This window comes from Nomascus leucogenys, unplaced genomic scaffold, assembly GCF_006542625.1.
Source record: "Nomascus leucogenys isolate Asia unplaced genomic scaffold, Asia_NLE_v1 001393F_38768_qpd_obj, whole genome shotgun sequence".
NCBI classification, from domain to species: domain Eukaryota; kingdom Metazoa; phylum Chordata; class Mammalia; order Primates; family Hylobatidae; genus Nomascus; species Nomascus leucogenys.
In genome coordinates this window covers 13,536-33,413 of record NW_022096746.1, presented here as the reverse complement: position 1 = coordinate 33,413, position 19,878 = coordinate 13,536, and the positions used below count along the sequence as shown (strand labels likewise).

Here is a 19,878-nt window from a genome sequence, read left to right as displayed (position 1 = left end):
AAGTATTACTTGCAAATGATAAGTCTTCTATAATGTATGATTTTGTTTATGGTTAGCTCCAAAAGAGTTTTAACATGTTTTAAACCAACATGATTATCTGTTGATAGGCATTAATCTCTAAGAAGTATTCTTCAATAGGCAACACTTCTCATATTTAAAACATTAGTCTTTATGTATAAATTATGAATCCATAAATCTTAAGGAACTACATAAAGCCCAAACTCTTCCCAACGGAAACAAGGCTATCGACAATCTGTTCCCATTCCCTCTATCTAGCTTTGTCTTCCACATTCCTACTCACACATCCTATGCTCCAATCAAAGTAGACAATTAGGCTGGGCGCGGTGGCTCACGCCTGTAACCCCAGCACTTTGAGAAGCCTAGATGGATGGATCGCTTGAACTCAGGAGTTTGAGTCCAGCCATCGGCAACATGGTGAAACCCCGTCTCTACTAAAAATACAAAAATTAGCCAGGTGTGGTGGCTCAAAACTGTAGCCCCAGCTACTCGGGAGGCTGAGGCACAAGAATCACTTGAACTTGGGAGGCAGAGGTTGCAGTGAACTGAGACTACGCCACTGCGCTCTAGCCTGAGCAACAGAGGGGAGGATGGTGGGCAAAGGAGGGAACGAAACTCACAATTTTATATTTTTAAAAAAATAAGTAGACAATTAGTCTTCAGATACTACCTGAGCTTTCCCAGCTCCATGCCTTGGCTTATGCTCTTCTCTCTCCTACCTCTCCAAAACGCCCTTTCATTCTCAGATTCTACCAATGTCTAGTCTGAGCCTACACACACCACAGTAATCCCTTCTCCGAATTCCAAGAGCATTTATTTTCTATTAAAAACAAAACAAAAAACATCTGTATGTACATATTTTTAACACTTTATGGACTTATATTAATGTTCAGCAAAAAGGCAAGAAAATAAGGACTTTGGCATACTTAATATGCATCACGTACTCTACCAAACACCTTCTATAATTAATCTCATTTAATTAGGACTATGACATGATTATTATCTTGTTCTCTTTTAATTTTCAAAATGTTCATAATTTATCTCATCCCAAACCAGATAAGCCCTCTAAAGGCAGAAGCCTTCATTCACGCACACAACATAAAATAATTAAGTGCCTACTAAGTGCTTCCCACTTGTATTGAGGACACACAAAAAGGGGATTTTTGCATTCTACTAGATTATAAATCTGCTGAGGTTAACAGCTAAATAAAAATAGACTCAACTGTTCCATCCCAAAGTGCCTTGCAATACTGTGGTTATTCAATGTTATTTGATTTAAAGATAAAAGTTCAATCACAGTAAATGGAAAAAAACAGGCAAGAAGGTACAAAGTAGAAGTATAAACAATAATTACCATAAACTAGAAAGTTTGTTTTTCCTTAACCTTTGAAATTTTTTTTTAAATTCTCAGTTCTTTTGCCTATACAAAGGTGGCTATGAAATGTGAATTAGAGCTCCTATTAATAAAACAAAATAAATCAAAAATGTTGGTATTAACGTGTAAATAAAAAATTTATAGATATTATAAATATTATGTACTTAGACAAAAGCAGATAGGAAATATCATGAAAGCAATTTCTCTAAAAAACACTTATGATGCCTAATCCCCTGAATAAAGACATTTAAGCCTTTCTTGCTTCATATTTAGACAAAAATCTTCCTGCCTGCTTATGTTCCTATTTCATCTCTGAAAAGAGTGTAAGCAACCAGTTGTTTGAGGCACCATTCTTGGACAGTAATAGTGTGCTGTCCTTAGTATATGAAGATGTAATTACTGTAGTAACAACAAAAACCTAAGCTTTTGGATTGGATTCTGTTTGGTTTTATTTTCTTCTACCACTACAATAAATGACACAATCTTTCACTCTTAACGATAAATGGTGCATAATTTTAAGAAAATTACGTGGAATTAAGAGAGAAATTCATGCTCATGGAACACAATTTATATTCTGTGAAGTATTAACAACGACTAAGTGAATGAACACGTAATCTGACTTAACTAACACCATCTTATTAATTGATATTACATACATAGATCAAAATTTTGTAATATATTGAATAAGACTTAACAGAAACTACATATATGTAGTGATTAATAATCTTTCAATATGATGATGAAGCCAACAGAAAACTATAAAAACTGTATTTGAGAAAGATGGAAAGTGGTAATAGGAGTATATATGTTCTTCAACTTCTAAATTAGAGAAAATCTTATGAGTCAGCAAGTTAACATTTAATTTGATTATTTTTGATGTTACCAGCCCCAGAAATAGCATTCTGAAACAGATTACAGGCTTTCTTCTTTATATTTGTTGATACATCAACTATCGCAACTCACCTTTCATTTTGTTGCTAAATTTCAGAATAAAATGTGTGTGTGTTAAAATTCTCCTTCTAAAATAATCTTTCTATGTTCTCACATATTTAGGTTTGGAATATGGTTCATGATGGCAGAATTGTCCAGGTCAATATAGTAAAATACTCTGACCAAGACAGTAGGACCCAGACTCAAGCTGGGGAAGAGATAAATAAGCTCAGTTAAAAAGAAAAAGAGGGCCAGGAACGGTGGCTCATGCCTGTAATCCCAGCACTTTGGGAGGCCAAGGCGGGCAGATCACCTGAGGTTGGGAGTTCCAGACCAGCCTGACCAACATGGAAAAAACCCTGTCTCTACTAAAAATACAAAATTAGCCAGGCGTGGTGGTGCATGCCTGTAATCCCAGCTACTTGGGAGGCTGAGGCAGGAGAATTGCATGAACCTGGGAAGTGGAGGTTGCGGTGAGCCAAGATCATGCCACTGCACTCCAGCCTGGGCAACAAGAGCGAGACTGTCTCAAAAAAAAAAAAAAAAAAAAGAAAGAAAGAAAAAGAAAAAGAGGTCGGGCATAATGGCTCAAGCCTGTAATCTTATCACTTTGGGAGGTCAAGGCAGGAAGATGGCTTGAGCCCAGGAGTTCAAGACTAGCCTCGGCAACACACTGAGAATCCATGTCTACAAAAAACTAAATAACTTAGTGGAGCATGGTGGTGCACACCTGTGGTCCAGCTACTTTGTTGGGAGGCTGAAGTGGGTGGATCACTTGAGCCAGAGAGGTTGAGGCTACAGTGAGTCATGTTTCTAACAACTGCACTTCAACCTGGGCTACAGAGCGAAATCTTGCCTTAAAAAAGAAAGAAAAGAAAAAGAAAAAAGAGAAGAAGAAAAGAAGAAAGAAAAGAAACTTGCTGCACAGACATGACCATATTCATTTGAAAGCAAGTTAATAAATATGTATCCTGAAAAGATAGTTTAGAAAAGAAACTTACAGGCTATGACCAGAGTGATTATAAAACATTCTCTTAACAGTTAGCAGGAGGAAGAAAAAGTGTATTCTTTAAAATGATTTCATTACTAGTAAATAGTTCTATAAGGAAAAGTAGGGGGAAAAAGGCAAAGAAATATGAAACTAAGTCAATGAAAAGCAAATAGGCTATGATCACACATCTAAAGGCCATGAACATGGCAATGAGTATTTTAAAGAATCTAAAAAGTGTACTTTGAATTTTAAAGTATTTTAAGAGATTAATTTTATAAAAGGAAAGACAGTGTTATCATGCAGAAGGAACATATTTAGTATAATCAAAAGTTTAAGAAATTGGTCAGGCGTGGTGGCTCACACTACTAATATCAGCATTTTGGGAGGCTGAGGCGGGCGGATCACCTGAGGTCAGGAGTTCAAGATCAGCCTGGCTGACATGGTAAAACACCACCTCTGCTAAAAGCACAAAAATTAGCCAGGTGTGGTGACGCACACCAGTAATCACAGCTACTTGGGAGGCTGAGGCATGAGAATTCCTTGAATCTGGGAGGCAGAGGTTGCAGCGAGCCAAGATCATGTCACTGCACTCCCACCTGGGCAATAGAGCAAGATTCTGTCTCAATTAAAAAAAACAATGAGTTTAAGAAATAAAGGAAAGCTGAGTGTAAGGAAATCTTTTCAAGGGTAGTACTGGTATAGCTCAAACCCGGTTTGAATTCCAGCTTTGTCACTTACTGGGTAAGTAAGTAGCAGCCTTAAGCCCAACTGCTGTTTGCTATTTGCATGTATTTTCATAAATAAAAGTGGTCTGTAATGTTTTTACAGTGTTGTCAAACTTCAAGATTATTAAAACTATTAATATCCTGTTTAATGTTTAAGAATAAATAACTACTTGATATCTTTTAACTACTGTCCTATCACTGACTTTTAAGACTCTTACTGACAATTTTGTGATTTTTCATGTAATCATCCTTTATATCTTACTTAGCAAGTTCTCTATTAGACATAATATATGTCTACTGAATGAAATTTAATTACAGATACCTTTGAACATTAAATTTAAATTATATTTGTACTTGTAAGAAATATTTAAACAATGCTTTATTTTTCTAAAATAAAAGAAAACCAATAGCACAAACCTTCATTTTCTAAGTGTGTCAAGTTGTTTTGTTTTTCTTTGTTTGTTTGTTTGTTTGTTCTTTGAGACTCAGTCTCCTTCTGTTGCCAGGCTGGAATGCAGTGTGCGAGCTCGGCTCACTGCAACCTCCAACTTGCTGGTTCAAGTGATTCTCCTGCCTCAGCCTCCCGGTAGCTGGAATTACAGGTAGGTGCCCCTACACTGGGCTAATTTTTTTTTGTATTTTTAGTATAGATGGGGTTTCACCATGTTGGCCAGGATGGTCTCGATCTCCTGACCTCGAGATCCGCCTGCCTTGGCCTCCCAAAGTGCTGGGATTACAGGTGTGAGCCACTGTGCCTGGCCTATTTTAACCGTTTTATGTCTTCTGTTTTTGTGTGACAATGAAATGAGTTAATATTTCCTGCCTGCACCAACCACATTTAGGCTCTACCTTAATTGTTGATGAGGTCTTGGAGCCTCCCTTCTGCTCCCAGAGGCTTTTCTTGGTCATGTCTCCAGCCACAATATCCTGGGGGCAGCAGAAGGGTATGTCACAAGGGCAGACCCCTGGATCTCGGGGAGTAGAAGCCCTGGGCCCTTCTCTCCTGCCTTGCCTTACCTGGCCAGGGGGCCTGGGATCTGCCTACCAAAACTTTTTCTGTGCAATCCCAGTGGAAGAGGCAGGGAAAGGAATAAAGGTGCCACCCACCTCCACTCGGACAACACAGCCTTCTACACCAGCAAGGGTGAACCCAACCCTATGGCGATACCTCAGGGTTCTGTCTGTCCACATTCATCCTGGACAGTCCCACACTTGTCTTAACAAGGAAACCTGGCCTGCTACTAAACTCCCAGGTGCTGGCTCTGCAGCCCAGCCTTGCCTCTGGAGGGGACCTTACCTTGCAGGATGGAGTCTTGGCCACAGACTGAGCCTGTACCTTACCCGTCTCCCACCGACTCTCGGTACTGGCCACGGCCATGCTGGGCAGCTCTATGGAAGCCTGGTGGGCTAGCTTGGGGGTCCAGCCAGTGGTCTGCAGAGGAGGAAAAGCATCAGGGTTACCTTAGTGGACAGCCACCGTGGTGACATCAGAGGGTCACACTGGGCAACCCTCTGCTTTGTGTTTGTGTTTTCCCTGGGAGCACTTTCCCAGTGAAGCCCTAGAGTGGGGATCACTGGAAAGATGTGCCTTCCTCCATTCGATGCAATCGTGAGACACCTCCCTGTCCTGAAGAGCATCAAGGAGATGATGGCGCACAGGACAGATGTGGGTCTGCCTCCATGCTGCTCAGGGGGTAGGGCTGGGGGACCATGGGATGGATGGAGGGACATTGAATGGATGGAGAGACAGTGGTTAAATTGCAGAGTATTGGTTGGATGGAGGAGCATTGATTAGATGGAGGAGTATTGGTTGTATAGAAAGGTGTTGATGAAGGAATATTGATTGGATGGAGGAGTACTGATTATATGAGGGAGTATTTGTTAGATGGAGGAGCATTGATTGAATATAGTAGTATTGGTTGGATAGAGCCATATTGGTTCAATGAAGGGGCACTGATTGCATGCAATGACATTGATCGGCAAAGGAGTATTGGCTGGATGGAAGGGCACTGGTAGGATGGAAAGGTATTGACTGGATGGAGGAGCAGTGAATGAAGTATTGATTGGATGGGGAAGTATTGCTCGGATGGAGGAATATTGATAGGATACAGGAGCATTGATAGGATGGAGGAGTACTTGTTGGATGGAGAGGCATTAATTGGATGGAGGAATATTGGTTTGATAGAAGGATGTTGGTTGGATAGAGGAACATAGATTGCATGGAGGAGTACTGGTTGGATGGAGGAGTATTGGTTGGTTGAAGGGGGATTAATTGAAATCAGAAGTATTGGTTGAACAGAAGGGCACTGATTGGGTGAAGGAGTAATGTATGGATGGAGGGGCATTAATTGAACAGAAGAGCACTGATTGGACGGAGGAATACTGGTAAGATAGAGGAGTGCTTCTTGGATAAGTGAGTACTGGGTGGAGGGAGGGGTACTGGGTGGATGGAGGCACGCTGATTTAGCAGAGGAGTATTGGTTTGATGGAGGGGCACTGGGTGGATGGAGGGGCACTGATTCAGTAGAGGAGTATAGGTTGGATGGAAGGATACTGGTTAGATGGAGATGTCCTGATTAGATAAAGAAGTATTGGTTGAATAGAAGGGCACTGATTGGAAGCAGAGGCATTGATTGGGTGAAACTATTTTGGTTGGATGGAGGGAAATTGACAGAAGGCCACTGATTGGATGCAAGGCATTATTGGATGGAGGGGCATTGATTGGATGAAGTTGTTTGGTTGGCTGGAGGGGAATTGACTGAATGGAGGAGCACTGAATGAATAGGGGTATTGATTGGATGAAGGTGTATTGGTTGGATTGAAGGGAGTTGGTGGATGAAGGAATATTGGTTGGATGCAGGGACACTGACTGGATGGAGGAGTATTGGATGATTGGATGGAGAGGTACTGATTGAATGGAGGGGCTGGCATGTGGGATTGGCATTGGTTACATGGTGAGCCATTAATTGGATAGACGAGTATTGGTTGGATGGAGGGTATTGGTCAGATGGAGAAGCACTGATGGATGGAGGAGAATTGATTGGATGGGAGGGACGTTGATTGGATGGAGGGGCATTGATTAGATGGAGAGGCACTGATTGGATGGAGTAGTATTGGATGGATGGAGGAATCTTGATTGGATGGAGGGGCATTGATTGGATTAAGGAGTACTGGTTGGATAAAGGGGCATTGATTGACTGGAGGAATATTGGCTGGATAGAGGAGCACTGATAGGATGAAAGAGCATTGATTGGATGGTGGAGTATTGTTCCGATGGGGGCACTGATTGAATGGAGGAACACTGAATAATTGGAGGAGTATTGGTTGCAGGAGTATTGCTTGTATAAAGGAACATTAATTGGATGCAGGAGCATTGATAGGATGGGAGATTATTGGTTGGATGGAGTAGCATTGATTGAAAGGAGGGGCATTGATTACATGGAGGGACATTGATTAGATGGAGGGGCACTGATTGGGTAGAGGGGCACTGATTGGATGGAGAAGCATTGGTTGGATAGGGTGTTGGTTGAATAAGGCGGCATTGATTGGATGGAAGGGCGTTGGTTGGATTAAGGAATGGTGCCAGGATGCAGGAGGGACCTGACAGCAGAGGGGAGCCAGGTCATACCTCGATGGCCTGGGTGTATTGTTCCAGCCAGTGGTCAATCTTGGATATGGGCAAGTCTGGCTGGGATTTCTTCACACTGTTACTGGAGGGTAGAAGATGTGTCAGGCCCCATGTCTCCCACAAAGCTTCTCCCAACCTGCCCAAGCCTCTCCCAGAGCCCCCTCGGTCTCCAGATCTTTACCCTGTGACTCCCTTCAACCCCCTCTTGAGGAAACCTAAGATCTGAGCCCAGAAAGCAGACAGACAGACAGACCTCTTCTCTATGGAGCGGTTTAGGAACTCGGTCCTGTCGATGAGCTGCAGAGGGTGGAGAGAGACACAGGCCTGCGGCAGCTAAGGTAAAGCCCACCCTCCAACTCCCCAGCTACTCCATCCACTAATCCAACCCCCAACCCTTATATCACGGGGGTTTGCTGAGCGCCGGGCAATGGGGGGATAGCAGACAAAAGCCAGGCCTGGGCCTGGTCTTCCTGTGGCTGGCATGTGGGATTGGCCTTTTGGGTATGAGTCCGGGAGAGGGGAGAAGATGGCAGGCTTTGCAGCTTGACCTACTTTGATGGGAGGGCTCAGGGGAGGCGAGCTCTGTTCGATGGTCCCCTCCAAGACCAAGGGGCTGGGTGTCCTGGGCTGCTATTTCTGGTGCTAGAAAAAAAAAAACAAAAACAGACATCCCAGGTGACCCCCTGCTTGTACCCCTCCTGCCCTGCCCAGCACCTGTGGGAAAAAATGCTGTTCCTCCCTGAGCCCCAGGTTCTCTGTGGCCCTGACATGCTCGTTTTGGAGCTGGTGGGGAGGGACCAAGGAGTCTGGGGAAATGACTCCAGATCTTGCAAGAGGATCACTGAGCCTCGCCCTCTCTGAGAATGTGGGCCCAGAAGGGCTGCAAGGTCTAGGGGTGTGGGGTGCTGACCCACTCTGGCCTAGACCCACAGGGCCCACAGAGTGGTGCAGACAGCAAAGGCTGGCTCATCCCTGGGGTGGGGGTACACCCAGACCCTCTGAGGTGGAGCCATCACCTCCTCCTGTTCCTCCTCAGCCCCTGTGGCCCCCAGGTTGTCCTGGACAGTGTCCTCTGGGTCTGGCCCCTCCTTGCTCAGACTCAATTCCTCCAGGTGGACTTCATCACTGTCCTCCTTTTCGCAGGCATGCAGGCTGGGCCTGTGGGTGGAAAGGGAGGCAAAGCCGTTCTAGGGCCGTTGGATTGCTTGGTTGACCCCTTCCTTTTTCCAAGCCTCAGTTTCCCCATCTGTAAAATGAAGGTAGTCAGGCTACTTGAGTGCCAAGGGTTCTGAGACCCAAGCCCATTGGGAAACAAGGTCCAGTGGCCTCAGAGCCAGCACAGTCTGCTTGGGCCGCTGTGTCAGGGCCTGAGGCCCTTGGGGAACTGCCCAGTCCCCGCTAGGCAGGGCTCTACAGACTGAGGGTCCCCCAGGCACAGAGGCTGGGTTCAACCCCCCAGCTTTCTGCCTGGGCCTCAGCTTGGCAGCTGCTCGCCACTCAGTTGGTCTGGCGGGGTCCCCGTGGGGCCGGGCTGCCGGGGCCACCACTCCTGTTCTGCTCCCTGTGGGGGCCCTTGGGTGTTTGGGGGACTGGAGGCTGGGTCATTTGGAGGGCTAGGCAGGGGTAGGGGCCAGGTCACTGAGGAGCAGGGCCAAGGGGCTGCCGGCTGCGGGGAGGGGAGGCCAGCCAGCTGGCAGCTTCCAGCGGCTCTGCATTTGAGCAGGACTGAACCTGGAGGAGAAGATGGGAAATTCTCGAATTTTCCATGATTTCAGGCCCCTGGGTATGCGTGCCAGCCAAGACCCAGACCCACCCGCCCAAGGTGGGCAGGGGTCTGAGCCAGCAGCAGCCACACAGAGGGGCCATTCAGGAGCAGGTCTGTGCAGCCAGGCAGGTGCAGGGGGTGGGGTGGCAGCCGCAGAGCTGGGCTCCACGGAAGAGTCAAAGCGCCCCCTGCTGGTGGGAGCAGCCTTGCCCGCCTAGGCCTGAGGCCAAGGAGAAGGGAGCTGCCTAACCTCAGAAAAGCAGGGCCACTGACTCCTAAGCGCATAGGGGGAGACTGAGGCCTGGGGAGGGGGGCGGTGGGCACTGCGCCAGGCCAGGACCAGTGGCTCTTGGGGAGTGGGAGCCTGGTTGTAGGAGGACAAGGGAGTGTCGCTCAGCAGCACCGGTCCCTAGAGCTCCAGGCTGGTTTAGGGCCTCAGAGGGGCCAGGAAGAACCCTGACCAGGGAGAACTGTCAGCCCAGCCATGAACTCTGTTCCCACTCAAGGCAAGGGGGTCCTGGGCAGAGCTGGGGTCCCAGATGGCCCGGGCCCTGCAGGGCAGGTGGGGTCAGCCCCATCATGGCCGCAGATGACAGAGTGGCAAGGAGCCTGAGCAGGGGTAGTGAGGTGGGGCTCGGGAGCAGCCCGTCGGGCCTGTTGGGGTTGAGACAGGCACACACATCCCCACATCTGGAAAGTGCGTCCTCCCGGCCGACCCTCCGGCGTGCACATCTCGAAATACCTGCTCCCCTCTGTGGGAATGGAGATCTGCCAGCCCCGAGGGAGGAAGGGGCGGCAGCGGACTCTCAGCCTCCGTTACAGAAGCGGCCGCAGCTGTGTGCTGATGTGGCAGCACCCAGCCTGGCCTCACAGCTGCCTGGATAGGGCCCAGGGGCCCTGGGGAGCCCCAGAATGAGGTTTCCTCACGGCCCCTCGCCGGCCACCATGCTGTCTCGCCCTCTTCCTCCCTTCCCTCCTTTCTCCCCCTTTCCTGGCCATGGGGGCATTTCAGGGGCTCCTTGGAAAGGGGAGGATGGGGTGGCTGCTCAGGCGCAGGTTGAGGGCCTGAAGGGAGCTCTGCTGTGCCCCAATCCGCCCAGCGCCTGCCCTCAAGGTCCAGAGGGAGCCCCGCTCTGCCCAGCACCTGCCCTCGAGGTCCAGAGGGAGCCCCGCTCTGCCCAGCGCCTGCCCTCGAGGTCCAGAGGGAGCCCCGCTCTGCCCAGCGCCTGCCCTCGAGGTCCAGAGGGAGCCCCGCTCTGCCCAGCGCCTGCCCTCGAGGTCCAGAGGGAGCCCCGCTCTGCCCAGCGCCCGCCCTCGAGGCCCTCACTCACCCGTCCTCTTGCTCCCCCTCAGGACTCCTACACTGGGGGGGCTCTCCACTGTCCAAGGCACCCTGAGCCCCCTCGTGCTGCTGCCACTGCTCTGGCCTCTGGGACCAGTTGCCAAAGCCCTCGTCCTCATCCAGTTCAGGGGCCTCCGAGGGCTTCAGACTGAGGCTGAGGGTAGCAGCAGGGAGCTTAGGACTGGGCAGCTGCTGCCTCCTCTGCCCAGGGCCCACACTCACCTCACAGCACCCACTCAGGCCCTGGACTCCAAGTGTGGGAGACCCTGTCTGCCACAGAGCTGGCTCTGGGCTGTGTCTCCTGTGGTCAGAATCCCTGAGGGCAGGGCTGTGCCTCCCCCATCGGTTCTGGGGCAGCCTGAGAACTGTGCTTCTTCTATCAGTCCAGGATTCCTTGAGGCTCAGCAGGGCTATGCCTCCTCCATCAGTCTGGGGCTACCTGAGGGCAGGGATATGCCTCCCTCATCAGTTTGGGGCTCCCTGAGGGTAAGGCTGTGCCTCCCCCATCACTCCGGGACTCGCTAGGGCAGGGCTGGGCCTCCCCCGTCAGCCTGTGGCTCCCTAAGAGCAGGGCTGTGCTTCTCCCATCAGTCTGGGGCCCCCTATGGCAGGGCTGTGCCTTCCCCATCATCCCGGGGCTACCCAAGGGCTGCCCTGGTCCCCACATGAGGACCCTACATGAGGTCCTCCTAAGCCTCGACTTCTCAGGCCTCCCATGTGGCAGGGGGAGCCCCGGGATAGCTGGGGCCCTTGGTGGGGGTGGCCAAGGGCCTGACTATGGTGACCGCTGAATCCCACTCTGCCCAAGGCTGCTGACTTGGAGAAAATGGAAGAAAAGAGACCAGGAGGAAGGGAAGCATTATTGGAAAAACAGCCCCGCCCAGCTGCGGAGGCCTCCTGGGCCCAAGGAGGAAGCAAGCCAGCCTGGCCGCCAAGTTGGACCTGGCTCTGTGAGTCACTGGCGGGGGAGTCTGGGGGGGGGCTCGGGCCAGGCTGCATGGCTGGGGTCAGAGGCGGTCCGAGCAAGGGCCAGGGCACGGGCACAGAGCCTGGGTCAGCACCCAGGAGGCAGCCAGGTATTGGCAGACCCTTATCCAGGGCTGTGGCCACCCTCACCCCAGGAGCACTCACCCACTCCCGCGCCTGCTCCTGGGGGCCCTTCCTCGCTCTCATCCTGCACTGGAACCCCCAAGCCCAGGCCCTTGACCTCCCCCTCTGCCCAGGCCCCAGGGTACACAAATAGGGGCTAGAGCCCAGGCATGCGGTAGGGGGCTGCTCACAGTATCTCCTGCTCCGGCCTCTTGGGGACAAGGCCACCTCTGTCCTCATCCTGGGCCGGAAGCTGCCTGTCTCTCTCATGCTGGCATTGCTCGCAGAAGGCCTCCTCCTCGTCCTCCACGCTCCAGGAGCAGTGGGCCTGGTGGGGGACACAGAGGGAGTCACACCACAGCCAACACAGGTGCTGTTTTGCACCCATTCTTCCCATCTACACAGGCCTTGCTGGGGCCACACGGTGCAGGCAGCCCTGTCAACGAAGGCAGTCCCAGGCTGGCCCTCAGGCCTCACCTTGTCCATCTTTAAATAGAGGCTGCCCACATGGTCATGAGGTGCCCTCTGGCCCAGGAGAGGGTCCTGGGACCCTGTGAGGATCTGGGCACACCTGTGCCCTATGGGATTGAAGGTGGGACTCCAAGGCCCATTCAAGCCTGAAGAAACTCAAGGACAGGACAAAAGACCCTCTGTCCCCCTCTCCCAGTCTGCCTCTCTCCCTAAGTAGAACCAGGACCTAGACCCAGGTGACCCTGGAGGGCCCAGGAAGAAGATACTGGAGTCCAAGGAGACTGGCCGCAGAGCACCACCAGGAGGCACCTCCACCCCACCTGCGGGTGCTCCCTCCTGCACCCCAAAGGAAGGGAGTGTTGGGGAAAGGGGACCCCGCAGGAGGTCCAAGGCTGAGGAAAGGAGGGCCTGAGCATGTCCAGGCAGGACACCTCCTGTCCCACCATCAGCCCGGCTCACAGAAGCCCTGCAGACCCGTGGGCTCCTGCCTGGGCGTAACCCCATAGCTGGGGGCACCTTACAGGGTCGGCTCGCCCAACCCCACCCCATCCTTATTTCAGAGCCCTCTGCGGAGTCTCCCTGAGCTGTTTCTTTTGTTTGTTTGAGACGGAGTTTCGCTCTTGTCCAGGCTGGAGTGTAATGGTGTGATCTCGGCTCACGGCAACCTCCGCCTCCTGGGTTCAAGCGATTCTCCTGTCTCAGCCTCCTGAGTAGCTGGGATTACAGGCATGCACCACGATGCCCAGCTAATTTTGTATTTTTTAGTAGAGACAGGGTTTCTCCATGTTGGTCAGGCTGGTCCCAAACTCCCGACCTCAGGTGATCCACCCGCCTTGGCCTCCCAAAGTGCTAGGATTACAGGGATGAGCCACCGCACTCAGCCGATTGAGCCATTTCAAAAATGGGGAAACTCAGGGAGTGCTTCTGCTCTCAGAGCCTGAAACCATGGCTTCTTGGGGTCCCACACGCCCCCTCGGGGATAGAGGTAGACGCAGGCTGGCCTGGACCTGGGCATCAGAGCCCCGGCCCAGCAGCTCTCAGATGGTCCACGTCCTGCAGACACCACTGACTCAGCTGTCAGGGCCCTGCCTCCCATCACCCTCCTAGAGCCTGAGGGGGTCCAGGGTCTCTATGCTCCTACAGGGCTTATTATCCCAGACCCAGGGAGGGAGCCCAGGCCAGAACAGGGAGCAGGGCTGGGGTCTCCCTGCTGGGGTCTCAGTTCTTCCCGGCCAGTGGCCGCTGCCTGACCCTGCAGCCTGATCCCCACTGGGCCCCAGTCCCCAGGCCAGACACCCCTGCCAGCGTGTGATCTAATCTCTCCTAGGTCTCCCCTAAGCCTCTCAGACAAAAGCCAGGCCCTTCCACAGGCCCGAGTTCAAGGCCCACTCCCCCTGACGGAAGCCACAGGGGACTCCAGCCACCCAAACCCAGCCGCCTGTGCACCCCGCCCCCCGCATCCGCCTGCCTCTCCTGCTCCTCAGAAGTGCCTTCAACTCCAGGCCCCCGAGGGGGGGCCTGACTCCCACACCTGACTCCCATCATGTGGGCAGATGAGGCCCAGCTTCCCGCTTCTGCCGGCCTCCGCGTGGCTGGGGGCTGCTGGGCCTCGTTCCACCTGGGGACGCAGAGCCTGGGGTGCAGGGGCCCTCGTGCTCACTCACGCCCCCACTCATGCCCCAGCCCCTCCAAACGGAGGGCGGCGCAGAGCTGGGGCAGAGTGTTGAGGAGGTGGAGGGCTTCCATGGAGGAGAAGCCTGGCCATGTTGCTCCCCGTGTTCCCATGTCCCAGCCCCTCCATGTGAGCAAGGTCTCAGCTGGGGTGTGTGTCCCTGGGCCTGGGGTATGAGACGGAGCCCAAGCTCCTCCTTGGACCTGGGCTTCCGATGGGTCCAGGGCCCTCACTCCAGCTTCACAGACCCCCTCCACCAAGCCATAGGGGAGGCGGGGCTTGGAAGCACACATTGGCGCAGATACCCCAGAAGCTCGTGTGCACACGTTTCCTCAGGCCTACCCCTAAGGGCAACAAGTCTGGGCCCCAACAGCCCCATAAAGGCCCTCGCTCTGCTCACAGCTCATGCCCAACACATGGAGCGCGGCCGGGCGCGGGACTCCCTAGGCCTGGGGCACACGCAGGTGCGCACCCAACTCACACACGTTCTCCATGAGCCCACGCTCCGGCCACACAGGCACACATGCCCGCACCCCATGCACACACAAGTATGCACGTGCTCACACACAGGAACCCTTGACATCCACGTGCATGTGCAGACAGGCTTGGGAACAAGGGGACCACGTCCCCCTCCAGGGATCCCTTCAGGGTGCTGCAGCCTCACTTTAGTGAGGCAAACGTTGACTGTTTGCCTTGTCATTGCCCCGACAACGGCGGTGCCGGCCCTGGCACGAGGCCCAGGTGTGTACTCTGGGAACATCATCTCTGCAGAGCTGGGCCCCTGGAGGATCACTATGACTGAGCTCTCCCTGGCTAGTGGCCTGTGGGAGAGAGTGGGGGTGCAGAGTAAGCATATCCTGGTGTCTCCCCTAAAACCCAGTGCTGGGGAGAAGCCCCGCCGGCCCTTGGCCTCTGACCCAGCAGAGCTGAGGACGCGGAGGCCTCTGGGCCCCTTCTCCATCTCCTCCCTTTCCCCTACCCCAGGATATGAGTCATGTGGGCCCCCTCCCCATGGCCTCACCCCCTCACTATTCCACAGCTGAGCTCCGTTCTGGGAACTGAAACGGGTGGGGTGGGGGCCTCTGGCCTGGGAAAGACGCCCCCTCCGGCCAATGGCCCAGGCCCCTTGGCATGCACCTCAGAGCTGTCAGGACTCTGGGATGGCCGACTCCACCCGTGGCCCTGGCTCAGCCCCGTGCAGCTGGGAGGGATTTGGTGTTCCTGCGCAAATGCAATTAGGCGATTTCCTTTGTCTGTTCTGGCTCCGAAGCCCAAGGTTCAGCCCAAGGGGCCAGGCGGTGGGGGGGCGCCATCCACCTCCCACCCCAGCACACCCCCGCACCCTCACAGTCCCAGGCTCCACCTCGGGGCCTGGCCCCCAGCCAGGAACACCAGTATGCACAGAACCCTGACCGATGCCTCGTTCTGAGTGGAGCTCCCCAAGCTCAGGTCTGTTCCTGTCGGCCTCGTCCACTGCCAACCACCCCCGACTCGGGACACTGCCCTTCTTCTCCTTCCTCCACAGACCCCCCCACCTCTACCTCCCAGTCCCCACTGAGGGCCTGACAACGCCCACCCTCGGCCCAGCACTCCCAGCTACCTACCACCGTCCTCCCTCTGCCTGGAAGTGCAGACACTTCCAAAATGGGTGTCCGGCTCGGTCTCCGTCCCAATTCTGCCCCCTGCAGGCAGCTCCTGTGGCTGCCCCACCCGGCTGTCCTGAGCCCAGAGGTTGGCTGGAGAGGGTCAGTCCTCTCTGGGGTCCTGAGGAGTGAGGAGGCTCTGGTGAAGAGCAAGGGATGCAAGATGTCGAGGGGAGGGGGAGCTTCTCCTCCAGGCCTGACCACAGGTCTCCTGGACACCACAGGGAGCTGGCAGGAGGCCTGGGGAGTTGGGCTGGGCCTTCCACCAGGGTGGTTCGGGACTCCCTGCACAGCACTGAGGTCTCTGGTCCCCTCATGAACCCAGCCTCCCCTGGGGTCATAGACTTGACCCCTCAAGTCACTGCAGAGCCCAAGAGTGGAGAGACACAGCACCGTGTGCCGGGAAAAGGTGCCCACAGGGGCCCTTCGTGGCTGAGGCTTCCAGAGGGTAGTGGGACAGCAACCCTGCTCCCCGCCAGCCGCCTACCACAGCGTTCATGATACGGCTTCGGAGTGTGGGTCGGGGTCTATCTGGGAAGCCAGGGCAAAGGCGGTGGCAGCTGGCAGCACCCATACCCACAGCTGGGGCACTGCTCACATGAGCCTCCATCAGCAGGCCCCTTGGTTGTGCCCACACGCAGGGGTCCTGGCCCAGGGAGGGGGTAGTCCAGGGAGGGGCTCGAGGGTGCGGCACAGGCCAGCTGTCACTCTTCCCTGGAGAGGCAGCTGGGGACACAGCTGGGAGGGGAGCCAGGAGCAGAGACAGCCTGGGGCCAGCAGGTGGGTGACAGGTGGGGCGGCGGGAGGGACACGCGCCGTCTGCCTGGGGCTGGGATGTAGTGACGGGAACCTGCCCCCCAATGCCTGGTGCTGGCCCAGCCTCCCCCGGGGCCTCTAGCACCTTCCAGTTGTGTCTGCACCCTCCTGGACATGGCGGGGGAGGATGGGGGTCAACCCCTTTCCTTGTAGTCCCGCGCCAGTGGGCGAGAGAGACGACCCAGTGAGCAGGACCGTAGCCTCTCTGCCTGGGGAGGCCAGGTGATGAGCCACCCGAAGCGGGAGGAGGCCTTGAACTTGGGTCTGAAAGATGAGCAAGAGTTTGCTGGGCCGGGTGTAGGCAAGAGCTAATGCAGGAAGGCAGAGAGCAGGAGCGATTAGAGGGAGTGGCTCTGGGCAGCCGGAGCCAGATGGGTGAACCTCACTCAGGAGGAAGTACTGGGACCCTCTCTGCTCACGCTGGGTCCCCCGCCTCCCTCTAGGATCCCCACACCCAGGTCCTTCTGGGCCTCTGCCACACAGATCAGGTCTGGAAGGCTCCCTGGAGGAGGCGGCGCCTGGACTTGGACATCGGCCTGCAGAGCGGGCTTCCCTCACAACCCTGGGAAGACAGAACTCCTCAGCGGGTTGATGTGGGGGAGGTCGGAGCCTCCCTCCAAGGCACCAGCCCAGTGCTGGGGGCGACACAGACAGCCAGAAGCTGGCGGGGGCGGGAGGCTCTGCCCCCAAGGGCTTTACATGCCGAAGCCCCCATGGCCGAGCTGGGACCCAGGGTCAGCCCAGGCAGCCCATGAGAAAGGAGACTGTGGGCCCCACCCCATCACACAGGGAGGAGGTGCTGTGCCCGCTGGGGGGCAGCTGCCCCTCTCTGGGCCCTTTGGGTGGGAAGAGGCTTGGTGAGGTAGAAAGCCCAGCCCCAACCAGCAGCGTTGCCTTCTCACAGTGGCAGCCCTTTGTAACCCGGGGGGTCCCTGCAGGGCCTCTCCTTGTTTTCTCACCATGGAGCAGCATTTGGGGGCCTCTTGAGGGACCCCCTAGATGCTTCTACTCAGAGCCCCCAAAGCCAAAGAGCCTCCACTCCTCTGCAGCCTCCCCTGCCGGTTCTCCCTACCCAGGGTTCAGACGGAGGGGGTCGGCTCTGCCAAGGCCCCTCCCGGCGCCTCCCGGGCTCTTCCAGCCCACCTCCTTCCCACGCTGGCTCAGGCAAAGTGCACTGGTCACCAGGAGCCCTTCCTGACCAGCCCCGGCCCCTTCTTGGCCTTCGCCACACCTGGCCTCCCCTGGAGCCCTGGCCTGGGTGCTGGGCCTGCTGGGTCCACAGCCCACCCCGCCCTGAACAACCCCGAGCCTCAGCCACCCTCAGTTCTTACCCTTTCACAGCTGGGGAGTGGAGCCTGGGCCTGAGGTCTGTGCGCCTCTCTGCGTCGGCCGTGGGCCTCTCTGCGCCTGCCCGGCGTGGCGCCTGCCCGGCGCTGTGGGCCTCTCTGCGCCTGCCCCGGCGCTGTGGGCCTCTCTGCGCCTGCCCCGGCGCTGTGGGCCTCTCTGCGCCTGCCCCGGCGCTGTGGGCCTCTCTGCGCCTGCGCCGGCGCTGTGTGCCTTTCCCGAGGGCAGAGCTGCGTTCTCCTCAGCACACACCCGGAGAGCGTCGCAAGGGCGGAGCTCAGTTCTCCTCTGCACAGACTTTGGAGATAAAGCGAAGGCGGAGCAATGTTCTCCTCAGCACAAACCCGGTTGGGCCCGGGGCACCGCGAGGGCGGAGCTGCATTCGGCTCAGCACAGACCTTGGGGCACTGCCTCGCTTTGGGACAATTCGGGGCCGCATCGACGGTGAATAAAATTCTTCCTGTTTGCAGTCGTGTTTGCGGTTGGTGGCAGCGATGGACACTGCAGCCAGCCAGAGCTTAGAAAGGCGTCGGGGTAAGTGCGCTATCGAGGCTGCACTGCGAGTGGCCTGGGACGGGTTGGGGGCCCTATCTCAGGCGTCACTGCCCGCCTTGGGTGGCTGGTTGGGTGTGCTATCTGGGGCTGTGCTGCCTGCACCGGGCGGGGGGGGCGGTTTGGGGGCCCAAACCGGGGCTGCACTGCCCTGGCTGTATGCATCTAGGAATTTGCCAATTTCTACTAAGCTTTCCAATTTATTGGCATATAATAGCCACTTATGATCCTTTGAATTTCTGAAGTATTAGTTGTAATGTCTCCTTTTTTTTATCTGTTGATTTTATTTATTTGAATCTTGTCTCTTTTTTCTTAGTTAGCCTGGTTAAAAGTTTGTCAATTTTGTTTAGCTTTCCAGAAAACCAACTTTTCGTTTAATCTTATGTGTTTTTTATTTCAATTTTATCTCTGCTACGATCTTATTTATTTTCTTATTTTCGGTTTAGTTTGTTCTTACTTTACTAGTTCTTTAAGATGTGTTGTTTATTTGAAGTTTTTCTTTTGTTTGGATGGTAGGCACATATAGCTATAAATCTCTGCCTTTGTACTGCTTTCTGCATAACAAGTTTTGGTATACTGTGTTTTTATTATCCTTTGTTTCATGAAATTTTTGAATTTCTGTCTTAGTATCTTCATTGACCCACTAGTCATTTATTCAGGAGGGTAGTGTTTAACTTCCATGTGATTGTATTGTTTCCAAAATTACTCTTTTTATTGATACTTAGTTTTATTCCTTTGTAGTCAAAGAAGATGGCCATGGAGACAGCAGCGTGGTCAGAGTAGTAGGAGCCGGTCATCAGCGAGAGCTGCTCCGTGCCTGGCTGCTGGGTGCTAGAGCCTGTGCCCCACTGACTTGCCTCACTGTGGTTGGCGGTGGCGGTGATAGAGACTGCAGCACGACCAGAGTGGTAGGACAGGGGCTATCCAGGGCTGCACCTTTCGCAGTGTGGGGTGGGTTGGGGGTGCTATCCAGGGTGTCATTGCCTGCATTAGGGGTACTGGTTGGTAGCACTGTACAGGGCTGCACTGCCCACGGCAGGGAGCGTGGGTTATGGGCGCTTTCTGGGGTGGCAATGCCCATGGAGGAGGACAGGTTAGGGCACTATTGGGTATACGCTACTGGCGGCATGGGGGATGGAGGTGGGGGGCGCTATTGAGGGCAGGACTAGCCGTGGAGGGGGAGCGAGTTCGGTGCTATCAGGGGCTGCACTGCTGGCGGCGGTCAGCAGAGTTGGCATCCAAGGAAGGAGTGGTTCTCCTCTCCATGACTCCACACTCCAGAGGGCGACCCACTCTTGGTCATACTGGAGTGCGGCAGGCACGCAGTGCTTGCGTGGGAATCCTGAGCATGGCAGAGCCCCCACACCCCCTGTTCCTGGGCCTGTGCACTCTGAGTCTGTGCCTCAGAGGCTGCCAGGCACCCCTGGGACCCCACGGGGGACAGGACCCTGTGCATGGAGGCGTCCAGAACAGGAATTGGCACCTGGGTGCGGAGGGCTGGCTGGGTCTGAATTTTT

General features: G+C 54.1%; 1 protein-coding gene across 1 annotated transcript; it reads right to left on the bottom strand.

Annotated features, from left to right (window-relative positions):
• Positions 1-4,813: 4,813 nt before the first annotated feature.
• On the bottom strand, positions 4,814-17,849 carry LOC100591293 (lymphocyte specific protein 1; the record flags this gene model as incomplete). Its single annotated transcript, XM_030808815.1, is given in 9 exon segments — positions 4,814-4,966; positions 5,337-5,471; positions 7,668-7,749; positions 7,921-7,964; positions 8,220-8,309; positions 8,684-8,825; positions 10,764-10,928; positions 12,055-12,191; positions 17,797-17,849. Coding segments are annotated over 9 exon segments (1,001 nt in total), but the record flags the coding sequence as incomplete, so codon positions are not given.
• Between the last annotated feature and the right edge of the window lie 2,029 nt (positions 17,850-19,878).